Source organism: Ceratotherium simum, chromosome 30, assembly GCF_057802395.1.
Source record: "Ceratotherium simum simum isolate JZ-2026a chromosome 30, ASM5780239v1, whole genome shotgun sequence".
Taxonomy (NCBI): domain Eukaryota; kingdom Metazoa; phylum Chordata; class Mammalia; order Perissodactyla; family Rhinocerotidae; genus Ceratotherium; species Ceratotherium simum.
The window spans coordinates 10072809-10085481 of NC_141929.1; the positions used below are offsets into that span (position 1 = coordinate 10072809).

Genomic DNA, 12673 nt, shown 5'->3' on the forward strand with positions numbered 1-12673 from the left:
TAGAGGAAAGAAACTCCAAGACGGCAAATGACGCGCCCAGGATCACAAGTTAGATGGATGAGGAGGGGGACTACAGTGCGTCTGATTGGGCTTTCTCTACTGATTGTTCTTTCTCCAAGAACATTTTTGTTCTTCTTGATCCCTCTATTGTCGTCCAACGCCCCACCCTGGCGTGACCCACCATGCCCCATCTCAGATCCAGCACGATGTTGCTGGAAGGAGAAACTGGGATCCACTTTGCATAACTCCAGGGGGCACTGTTTCCATTGGAGTCTACGTAAATGATCTTCCTGTTCCAACTTTTGTAAAAGTACACCTGGTGGAAGCACTAAGCAGGACCTCCAACTCCCCCTCCCCACCACCACTACATTTGTCTCCCTGAGCAAATTGCCTTGTAACCCAGCCTAAGTGGAACCTAGGAGAAGCGTTTGAATTTTCAACCATACCAAATATGTGCAGAAGGCCCTTCTACCTTTCACACCTATCTTTGTGTATCTGTAAAAATGTTAATAATCAAAGATGCCAACCATTGAAAAGGGCGTGAGCCAGTGGTGAACCACTGGCAGGGTCTCAGGAATCACGAAGACCAATCTGTGAAAACTTGCAATCGCCGAAATGCACTCAGGCCAATTTGTAAAGCTTTGAGAATTATCATTGCATCTCCCTGTCCTGGGATTAACAGTCAGGGCACGATCTGGTGAAGCCATTTCCTCTCAGTTTATTGACGAAGCTCATGGTGCTGGTATCAGGGCCTCACACTGACTGCCCTTGCTCTCATTTAGACTGATAGTTGGTGGATGAATTATTTTGATATTTTTCTTAGTTATTCATACTTTCTTTCTAGATGGTGTACTTTTAATCCTTTCATCCCAAATAGAATGTCACAAAACTCAGAAAAAAAAATTGTCCCAAATAATCAGTTACCTTCCAGATTCCAAGAAAGAAGTTGTTGTCTGCGCCCAGGATTTCTCTCCACTCAATAGTTCTAGTAACGTTGCGGATATTTTTATGCCTAACTACTTCTTTCAAGGTTTTCTGATGAGTGCATTTATTTAGAATGAGATATATAACTTTACTCTTCTAATAATATGTTTTTTTAAAACTTTACATTAACAGAGATCAAATGGATAAACAAAATCAAGACTGCAGCTTATCATTTAGTTCAAGCTTTTAGCAAGCGCTAATAAAACAAAAAGTGAAAAGAGGCATGGTGCATATCCACAGTCCGGGTTCTGCAAAAGCTGGATACGAGTGCTCAAGGTTAACATGGGTGCATGGAGGTGGAGAGGGGAGGAGGTGAATCATTGGGGGACGTTACTCAATCTCGGTGGAACATCAGACCCTAGCGGAGGAAAGGCTCTTGTTGAAAACGCACCTGGCCAAAGGCACAGGGAGGTGGTGTTCGTACACACACAGCAATGAAAGGTATAATTCAGACAACCAGCCAGTTATTTAAATAAATTAAGTGACCAAAAATCATCTACCTGCTTTTATTTTTCAAATGTATTTTTCTCTGTGCCATGCAGCCTTAAAATTCCCCACCCTGTTCCTGGGAGACTCGAAAGCTATTCCGTTTGTGTGAATGTATCAGCCCAAGAGAACTTTCTGGAGGATCAATTAGTGGACTCTTGTCAGCCCACAGCTGTGCTATAGAGCTCGGAGAGGCCGTAGGGCACATTTTACAGTCGTTGGCATGTTTCATCTTTGTTTTTATAACTTTTATTTTTTAAAATAATAGGGCATACTTTCACTGTAAAAAATCTGGGAAATATAGATAAGCAGAAAGAAAAAGGTCACCCACATTTCCTCTACCCGGAGATGACCGTTATTAACACCTTCCGGTCCTTTTTCCCTCTCTCTTTCTCTTAATACATAATTTATATGTACGGAAACACAAATATATATTTGTTTAACAAAAATGAGATCATATCCTCAAACTCTTTTATAACCTACATTTTTCGCCTAATATGTTAAAAACATCATTTCAGTCAATTAAATTTCTTCCACAACATCATTTCATGGTTGTCAGAGAGCCCCTGCCCCCAACTGTTGGACATTTACATTGATCTCAGTTTCTCATTATTATGATGGTGATGATGATTACTATTAATTATTATTGCTTTAAGAAAAGCTTTCCTCTATCTGTGTCCTGGAGAACACTATTGTTTCTGTTAACAAACAGGTATCTTTAAAAAACCGTGGCCTGCGTTCGAACAGTTTAGGTTTAAATGTAGTTAAATAGTTCATTTGTTTTTAACAACAGGACTTCTCGGGTCCATTAGTCGATTAACACAGTTTTTGAATTTCAGACTCCTGATGCCTCTACACACACACAATCATACACACTCCTATCCTCTGTCCAGGCTAGGAGGATTGCTCTGCTTTAGGGTTAACATTTAGAACTTGAATTTCTGGGTCAAAGGATCTGGTTTGTATTATTGATAACACTCTTTGTGATTTTATTTAACATTTTATTTTAAACAGTACTTATTATTACTAATAATACTTATTGTTACATTGAGATTCAATCTATATAGGTATGTGTATTGTTTTTTTCCATGTCTTTTACTTCTATGTTTTGAGAGTGCTGAAGTTGTGAAGGTTTTGGGAATATTTAGGGAGATTTATGCAGACTTCTAGAAGGTTCTGGAATCTTGTTCAGAAAACAGGGTGACCCACCTGAAATTTTTCTTGAATCATCCGGAGAGGATCTGCTCAGCCTCCATCCACCTTGAAGTGGGTTTGAAGGCAGCCACTAATAAGAGCGAATGGCCAAGTGCTTCATCATAAGGTCCTTCAGATGTAGACCACACTGGGTTCAATTCCCCAGGACCACGTTTAAGGGCCAGTCCCGTCTCAGAAAACCAGGCCGAGAATTCTGAGCATTTACCAACGTGGCCAAGAAAGTCTTCAAACTTTCTCAGTAGGTTCTCACGCAGCAGAACAATTAACACTCGAACACCATCAAAAGGCTGGCAAAACCGGCTGACCCAAACTTTAGCTTGATTCTTTCGCATTCAGCCTTTTCAATTTCGCTGACACAAAGCTCCTGCCCTCTTCTGTCTCAGTTCCAGAGGGAAAGAGTGTTCCACACCTGGGGCCTTTAATGGGCGGCCCTTGGTGAGGTTAATACTGCCAAGCACCACACAGGGAGAGTGCCTGGGGAAAATGAACTGATCAACAGTAGATCTACCCGGGTGAAAACACACCTGCTCTTCTCAAAGAAAACTCTTGGCAGAGATCAAAACCAGCCATGTGGACAGCCCAGAAAAAGTTTCCTGCCAGTAGGTACCCAGAGCCTTAAAAATTTCCATATTGTTTGATCCTGCATTCTCTTTGGGATCCATGTTAAGAAAATAAACTATCCCCCCAAAATCTTACACAAATATATTTACTGAAGCATTATTTATATTAATGAAATATGGTCACGGGGGAAATAACACCCCAATAACAATAAAACGATTAAGTAACTATGATATATCTGTTCACTGAATGCAGGATCACAAAGACATTAAAAGATTTATCAAGAATTTATTTAGTTTGAAATATATAAAACTGTGTGTGGAGTATAATCACAAGTATGTAAAACTAAAACTTAAACAAATAAATTTTAAAATGCATTTAAAAAAAGAATAATATATATCAGAATATTTACCATGGTTGTTTTTGAGTGGTGGGACTGTGGGCATATTTGTTTTTCTGATTTTTTTTTCTAAGTTTAAATGCTGAGGATACATTTTAACTTTCTAACAAACAAAAATAGCAATAAATTTTGTTTAAAAGAAAATTATTCAGCAATTATTTCTAAGGTCAACTGTATTTAAAGACAACGATAGGACTTTTTTTTCCCTGAACCAATCTCACAAGTCATATTTAAAGGATATAGAGAAACAATAAAACCATATTCAGGTAGATTACTAAGGGAATCCACATTTGTTCAGCTTAGAAGAGTCTAAACAGGTCTGTATATAGGAAACAAAACAAGGGGGGGATGAAGTTGTAGGGGTAGGAGAAACCATGACCGTAGAGTGAGGTTGGAGACACGTGGGCTCAGAGAGGTGAAATTACTGGGACATCAAAACACAGGAAGTGGTGGCCCCAGGATTCAAATGTTTTCCTCATTGGTGAAAAGGGGACAGTAACATTTAATTCAAAAGTCGCGAGATTTAAATGAACAAAAATAGCATTTCAGTTAAGTGTTTTGCAAAAAGTATTGGTAAGCACTCAGGAAATGATACTTTATAAAAGTGGATTTTCTCATCTGGGGTGCCCAGCGTCAAACAGGAAATTGTCATGATTCCAAAGGAAAAGGACAAACTCCTAATGAACATCAAATGCAATCAGGGAAGCTGGAGGGAGACACAGAGCCTCTTTAATCTGAATGAGTGGTGGACCCTCTATTTGCATATGCCTATTTTGAAAATTAAAAGAAGCTTTTATTCTCTCACACCTAAGATGGCAGCAGGGCATGGCCTTGTAAACAGATCAGCTTAGAAGCAAGACAATCTTTCTGAGTGATGTGGCACATTCCAGAAAAGCAGACAGTACTCCAGCTAGTGGGGTAAACACAAAAGCCAGATGAACCCAAGAGGCTTGGCTCTTGATTTTGGTCTCGGCATTCAGATGGGGTCTGTGGAGTGCAACAATTGGTGACTGAAAAGAAAAAAAAAGGCAAGACATTCACTGATTGAAGAATGTAGTAAAGACGCAGTAGCTTGTTGGCTGAACTGATTTTTTCCTGCCCAAACCGAATGTAGACTCACCCAGAATTTCCACTCTAATTAAAATTGTGAACTTGGTCCAGTGGGAAAATGAAAGATAAAATGCTTATACTTTAAATAAGGATACTGGCTGCTTGTGGGTATTTTATATAAATAGTTATAGATTGTGACAATGTGAAGTTAAAATATAAAAAAAAAATTAAATGGCAACGCCCAATGCTGATGATGTTGCAAAAAAACAGAAACATGCACATTCTGCTGGTGGTAACCTTTCCAGACAGCACATGGAAATAGGCAGCAAGAGCCAAAGAAGAGCTCTTGGACCCAACAGTTTCAGTTCTGCAACTGTATGCTGAGGAGGTAAATTAATAAAAGGAAACAGCTGTATGCATAAAGATGCGAATTGAGCCATTAGTTCTAACAGCAAAAACTAGAAATAACCTAAATGTCCCATAGTGGGAGTTTCCAAATGATGACCCACCAGCAAGACGATTTATTAGGCATCCATTAAAAGAACTGTGAAAACTGAGGAGTAAGATAATTTGGGGGGAAAATGATCAAAGGAGGGCATGACACCAAATAGTATGAAGACTTGAAACGTAATAAACAATGATGAAAATATCTGTGTTAGAATAGTGGTATTTGAGCCTTTCTTTTTCTTTCTAAAAATTCTTTATTGTTAGTACATCATCTCATCAATAGACATAATTCAGACTAGTTTTTTTCTGTGATCATGTGGATAATATTTTGTGATATCATTTAGTATTCTAAAATGAATTCAACCAAACTAGTTTGGATATGTTGAAAGGCACAGAGTTAACACACGGGGTAAGTATTGCTATTTTAGATGCTTTTCTTAACGTAAACTTCTAAAAACGATATCTGCTGGCGACCAGAACGGGCAGCCATTTTGCAGGCCAAGGCTCTGGCCCAGTGCTGACCTTAATGCAAGTCATCAGGCCTCCTTCATTGAAGTTCAAAACAAAACCACCCAGAACCCCATTTTAAAGAGCAAAACCACAAGCCACAGCTTCAGTCACAGCCGGGGATGCTTCAATTTCTTGTTTCCTATTGATAAGTTGCAGAAAGGTCTCCCTTAATCAGCCGTGAAAGTGGAAACTGGTTGCCTTTTGGGTTTAAAGAAACTTAGGGAGAGACAGCAACTCGAAAGAAAATGACCGTAGAGAAACTGGCTCACTCTTCCTGTTCTGGGTGATTCTATGGCATCAGGGCAGTGGTGGAGAGCTCTGGACATTGAGTCCATTAGAAGCTAAACCCAGGGAAACAAAGCCAGATGCAGACCTATTTACAACCTGAACAGGAGAAGGAGTCTATGGGGCTGAAGCCAATGTTACTGCACTAATAGCATGTACAGAAACAATTTGTAAAGTTTCTACCAGGCATTGGGCACCAGGAAGAGAGCCAGATCTCATCCTTGGGTAGGAAGCCCAATAGTCTTCCTTTGTGAATAATTCACCCATTGTACAACTTTGATGTACCTACACTGCTGGCCTAGAGGCCACCCATTAAACAGTGATTTGTAGTGGAAGGCACATGGGCTTGAAGGTGATGGACAGGAACTCAAATCCTGACTCCTCTGCTGCTCACCAGCTCTGGGACTGTGGATAGGTTACTTCGTCTCTGTAACCCTGTTTCATCATCTGAACGTAAAATAAGAAGATGAGTGTGATATGCCTAGACCAGCAATTGATACATAGTAGATGCTCAATAAATAGTATCTGCAATTAGTAGTGGTGATAATGGTAGAGTAGGATCATTATTATATGAATAAAGTATAGATTACATGTACATATATATTATATATATATATAAACACACATACATACATATATCATGACAGACAGTGAGCAATAGCATTGGGCTTAGAATTAGCTAAAAAAGGAGCGAGGCTTTATGTTCACTACTTGTTCACCTGTCCAGGAATCCCCCCAAAGAATTAGCCAAAGGAGTAAGATTAATGCGTCTGGCTGGAGAAATGGCTCCCAGGGACTGGCAGTGTCTGTCTGAGTGGACTCAGGGCATACTGGGAGAGAGCAGGCCTGGCTACTGTTCTGGGGCCTCAGTGTATCTTCGAGGAACCTGGAGAACTTTTGATAAAGTTGACTAGGACTTTGTGCACTGTGAAGACTCCCACAGACCCAAGATATCGATTCCTTTAGAGCAGGAACTGGGGGGGGGGTCACCCTAAACTCTGAATTTCTACAATGTAGCACTCAGTAGACGTTTGTTGAATGAATGATTGCATGAAGACTTTGTCTGACTCAGGGAGCTTCTTGATTTAGGGGAATACTCACCTGCCCTTGTCAAGTTCCCCCAAGCCTCATCTGACCTGCCTGATGCAGGACTCACATGGGAATCAGTCAGCACAGAGGCCTGAACAGCACAACAAGGCAGGCTGCCGTGGTTCTCTTGGATGTTTTGGACATCATCTTGGCTGATGATACTCCAACGTCTTCTTTGAGTGGCTTAACTTCCATCTTCAGCAAATGCCTGAAACTTAGCTAGAGTCAGACCCATAAAGTCGCTTACTCCTCTGCTCAGCCTGAGACCTTAAGGCCGGGAAGGACGTGTTCACCTTACTGAAGGACTGGTAGCATTGGTGCAGGGAAGCTACGTGACTTTGAAATCAAACCAACCCGGGTATGAATTGCAATTCTATCACTTATAAGCTGGGTGGACAATGGCAAATTATGAAACCTCTTGGCTTCAGTTTGTTCATCCATAAGACAGAAGAGGAGGGCCACCCAGTAGGGTTGTGGTCACATTAGAAATCAGACATGATGTTGCAGCCTGCTTAGCACAGCGTGTGGCTTGCCATCATTCTCACAATGATGAGAATTATTTTCATGAACATAATACCCAGTCACCAAGAATTACTCTTTCCTTCAATGGTTATGTATTAAGCACCTACTATGGGACAGCAGCAGGTCAAGGCACTGCGGCCACAGTTGTAAACAAAATAGACAAATCTCATGGAATTTATATTACAGAAGGTGCAGAGGGAACATAGTAAATAGATATGTAGACACATAATGAGTCTGATGGTATTAAATGTTGTGGAGAAAAATAAAGGGTAAGCGGTGGGCAAATGAGATGCCACCATGAATGCAGTGGATGTCACCTCATCAGAAAGGGGGTAACATTTGAGCAGGGATGAGAATGCAGTGTGGGAGGAAGCCATGCAAGTTTCTGGAAGAAAAGCATTACGGCAGAGGGAACAGCAAGTATAAAGTCGTTGAGTAGCGAGAGTCCTTCGCATATTTCAGGAGGCCAAGAAGGCTGGAGTGGCTACATGTAGTGGGTGAGGAGAAAGTGCTAGAGCATGACATCAGAGAGCTAGCTGGGACCAGATTATGAGAGAACTCCTAGGCTATGGTAAAAAATTTGGAGGATCCACCCAGTGGCGTAGTGGTTAAGTTCGCACACTCCACCTCAGCGGCCCGGGGTTCACAGATTTGGATCCCGGGCATGGACCTACACACCACTTATCAAGCCATGCTGTGGCAGGCGGCCCACATATAAAAGGGAGGAAGATGGGCATGGATGTTAGCTCAGGGCCAATCTTCCTCAGCAAAAAAGAGGAGGATTGGCAACAGACGTTAGCTTCAAGTTAATCTTCGTCACACACACACACACACACACACACAAATCTGGATTTTTCTCAGTGAGATGAGAAGTTGTATCAGTTAGCGTTTGCTGCATATCAAGTAATCCTGAAGCTTTGTAGCTTAACATAACAAACTTCTTTTTTGCAGTTCTGTGGGTTGACTGGGGAGTTTCTCCTTAACTGGGTTTGCTCAGCTAGAGCCTAACAGTCTGGGCTGGCCTCACTCGCATGTCTAATGGCTAGCTTGATGTCAGTTTGGGTAGCGACCCGTGTCTCTCATCATCCAGCAGGCTAGCCCAGGCTCATTCATAAGACGGTGGCAGCAGGGTTCCAAAGAGCAGCAAGAGAGGGTAAGGCCCAAGGCACAAGCACTTCTCAAATTGGCCAAAGCAAATCACGTGGCCAAGGCCAGAGTTAGTGTGGGAGAGGACCACCAAAGGTATGGAGACTGGGAGGAGAATTATGATGGCTACTTTTGTAAATGGTCAACCTCAGAAGCACTGGAGGGTTTGGACCAGAAAAGTGACATGATCTGATTCATAGTTTTAAATGAGCTATGAAAATAAGGATTTTATAAGGGAGACTACAGCCAGATAGGGGGAGGTAGCCAGGCTGTGGGCCACTGGCAAGCAATGGTGTTTGACTGGACTGTACCACAGAGCCAGAGGCCCGGAGATTCACGATGTTGTCTGGCCTGAAGCTGCCAGTATCAGGAGGAGGAACAATGACACAGACATCCCCGCCCCACTTTCCTGGTATTTCAGCAAAAGCATTCTCTCCATCTTGCCAAAGTGGACTTTCTTACCTCCCTGCTGGAATGGCCTGGAAACCAAGGTCTTTGTGAAAAAGGGATGAGTGGGAAAGGGCCTCCATACCCCATTCTGATACAAAGAGATATTCTCTAACCACCAAAAACTTGATAGTTAGCAGGGAACAAAACCTCGAGGGCTGAACTAGCCTACTCTCAGCAATAACAAAACCTCTGAAGGTGAAATTAAACCATAGTCATTTTTCTTTTTCTTTCTTTCTTCAACAGAAAATATGATGCTGGCATGCTAATCGCGTGAGACAACTTGGCCCACAGACAGCCACAAAGCACAAAAACAAAACAAACTCAGAGAAGAAACAAGAATGGTGTTTTCCTGGTGTCTACAAGAAGCGCTTTATTTTTCCTCTAGATTTCTTTTCTAAAAAAACAAAACAAAACTGAAACAAACATTTAAAGAAACAATACAAACTTCAGGCGATCATATTCAAGCATGTTCTTTTATTAAGCATAGGATGGGAGGCATAAGAAGAATTTTAAGCAGAATGCTATAGCAGGAGCACTGGCAGGCTGGGAACCCTCACGATCAGGTTGCTTCTTGAAACGGTGAATGAGGAATGAAGTGAACGACTTTTTATCCCCCACCCCCAAAATATCCTGTATATTCTTATGGACGCAGTGCTTCCTTTCCTGCCTGTCAAGGTGTCTAGGGAATGATTTGCAAAATTTGTTTGTTATGATCTCTAAAGAATTTTTTGTATAGCTTTGGCAAGGGAGTCGGTGGACCAGTGCTTTTGCAACCCACTCGCTCTGTCTAGCCCACCCGTTTCTAAGTGTCACCTCCATCTTGGCTGGAACAAGGGTCAGAGAGTTCTCTCTCAAGTCATTGCCAAGCCCACTAGACTTGGTCAGGATGAATGAAACAATTATTTCCTGGACCAGTGTAGCAAAGAAGGATAAACACTGGCTTTTTCCTCCCTAAAGAGGAGAAGGCCAGCTCCTGGTTACAGTGTGGCCATGGTACGCTGTAGCTGTGATGGTGGCTGGGTGGGATGGGGGCACTGGGCTGTCCTAAACAGTGAGAGAGAATTGCTTGTGCTTCTACAAGGAACAAGGAAACCGTGTACCAACTAAGCACTCACTTTCAAACAGGCCACCACTGGAAAAGCAAAGGGACCCAAGCCTAAGGCAGCCCCAGAAAGAGATACTGCCCCTTTACCCCTAGAATTCCCTGCTCCTCATTGGTACCTAACATTTTTCACTGGGTTATGACTACTCTTATTTCCTTTACTCTGGCGGATGTGTCGGAGGGACATGGAAAGCCCCTGGATAAGAAGTTGGAAAGGGTCTATCATTGGCAGTTACGCACGGGCACACACACAGGGTGGGTGTGTGTGCCAATCCTTGCCGGAGCTCCCACTTAGCCGGACTGGCTGCCAAGCCCTTCTTGGATTAACCTCTCGCTGAGCGCCCACAGGGCCCGGGCCGTCTCCTCACTCTGAGCTTCTGGGGAGGGCATGCAGCGGCAACAGTTGTTGAAATACATCCCTCCTAGACCCTCGAGTTCTGGAGCAGCAGCACAGTAGACGGTGGTGGCGGCTCCTTGTTGCTGGAAGTCAAAGAAGAAAGACCAAAAAAAATTTTTTTAATTAAGAAAAGAGGTAACAAGATGACTTTATTCTGTCTGGGAATTAGCGAGCCTCTCCCCACCCGGTTCAGTTGTAACTGGAGCTCAGCACGGCAAAGAGGACTGAACTCAGAGCACACGACTGTGAAAGGTATGATGTGACCATCCTGGAAAAACGAGTTCATAAACTCCGCTCGTAAAGCTGGTGTGACTTTTTACACCTCATGCAGGAAAAGGCTTCGAAAATAAATACACATATCAACAAATCACATCAGACATCTCTTCCGAGCAAAGAGAAAAAGATGGTATCCTTTTGAACACACAAGAACAAATTCATCCAACCCCTAGACTTCTCAATGCATAATGTAATTTGACACCAAGATGTTTCTAGATCCTTCTGCCTGAATTAAACAAACCACTCTAATAATGGCCCATCAGGTAGAAAACCCAAGCGGGACTGGTGCCAGATCTTTCCTTTATTCTTTACCCACGGTGCTGCTAGGGGAAGGGTTTGCAATGTTGTGTTAAAATGTTTAATACAGATCCATAAACACAAACTCCCTGCCATACATATATGTCTCATGCAGACACATGCCATATTTCTTAATTCATCCAGATCCTGTGAAAACCTTTTTCTAAATGTCATATTCATTCCGTATTTGCAATGGGACCGTGGCTAAGGGGGTACATTTCCTCCCAGCCCACTTCAAAATGCAAGTGGTGATGGGTGCAATGGATCACTTTTGCTTTACCTTTTGAGTAACAGTTGGCGTTGTGGCTAGGGATGTGTGTGCCGATGGGGCACCATATCATCCGGGCTGACAGAATACTGTCAGGGATGCTGTAAAGAGGGCAAGAAATCACTTTGCTTTGCAAGCCATAATTAAAAATAATAGGCTGGTGTTCATAGGGAGACACGGTAGGCACGGCTCTAATTTAAAACCAATACAGTTTATCTGGCATCTTATGATTATTTATGTGCATCATGGCCCTTACCGCATCAACTAATTATCAGCTGATAGGGAGGGGGGTTGCAGAAAAGGATGCAAAAAGGTACCTGGGGATAAGGTCACCATTAGGAAAACATTAAGGACATTTGATTGATGGGAAATGCATTTCTGTCCCCACCCAAAGCTTACTGTCCAAAGCTTACCATTTTTCTGCCACTATAGGGTTGTGCCCAAGGAGAGTGCTTAATGGAGCATCATCCCCCCAAATGCACTCACTATGATTGCACTCTCAAACCATTGGGAGCCAAGGTCATGCTGAGAATCAGGGTCTCAAGGTGTTATAATTTTAGGAAAGTGCTATAAAGCAGACTTGTTTGGGGGGGATGGGGGGCTTCAGTGTCAGCATCTGTGGTCACATTTGAATTTGTCCGCAAACCAAATGGTCAAATACAGTCAAGTGACCTAATTGCATGGAGGGGTGTGGAGTGGGAGTGGGATAGAGACGACTTCCGATAATAACTGGCTGCGTGACTGTATTAGACAAGTCTCATTCGTTTGAACACCTGACATGACTTCAACTTAATTAAATAGTAATTGGTTTGTTACTTCCCAACCCGCTCTTTGTGCCCACTCCCCAAATAGCTAGTATTTTCTTGGATTCAGCTGTTTCTTTTCAAATTGATTTGTGTGGCTCAAGTCTAATGGAAATAAGTTCATGTCATCCAAATTTCCTTTCACTGAATTATTATTCCTAATAACACTTAGCTTAGCACCTGGCACATTTATCTAAAGAATTTCGAGTGGCTTATCTGACTCCTCTGCATCCCATGTGGAAGAAAAGGGAAGCAGAGTGCCTCGAAAGACAAATTGAAGGATGGAGATGCTCATCCCGCTAACTCCAGCCAAATATCATCTTGGCCTCTATATTCTCAGCAGAGTTCAGGTGGAGATGGTGTTTTGCATAATTTTCTGGATATCTGT

The 12673-nt window shown here is 42.4% G+C and overlaps 1 protein-coding gene across 1 annotated transcript in view; it reads right to left on the reverse strand.

Moving 5' to 3' along the window:
- Positions 1–9595: 9595 nt before the first annotated feature.
- The window catches only part of WWOX (WW domain containing oxidoreductase), a 950804-nt gene continuing 947726 nt past the window's right edge, over positions 9596–12673 (reverse strand). Inside the window, exon 9 of the mRNA XM_004437087.3 lies at positions 9596–10724. Coding sequence (XP_004437144.1) covers positions 10536–10724 — 189 coding nt within the window. The 3' untranslated portion in view covers positions 9596–10535. The remainder of the gene's footprint in view (positions 10725–12673) is intronic.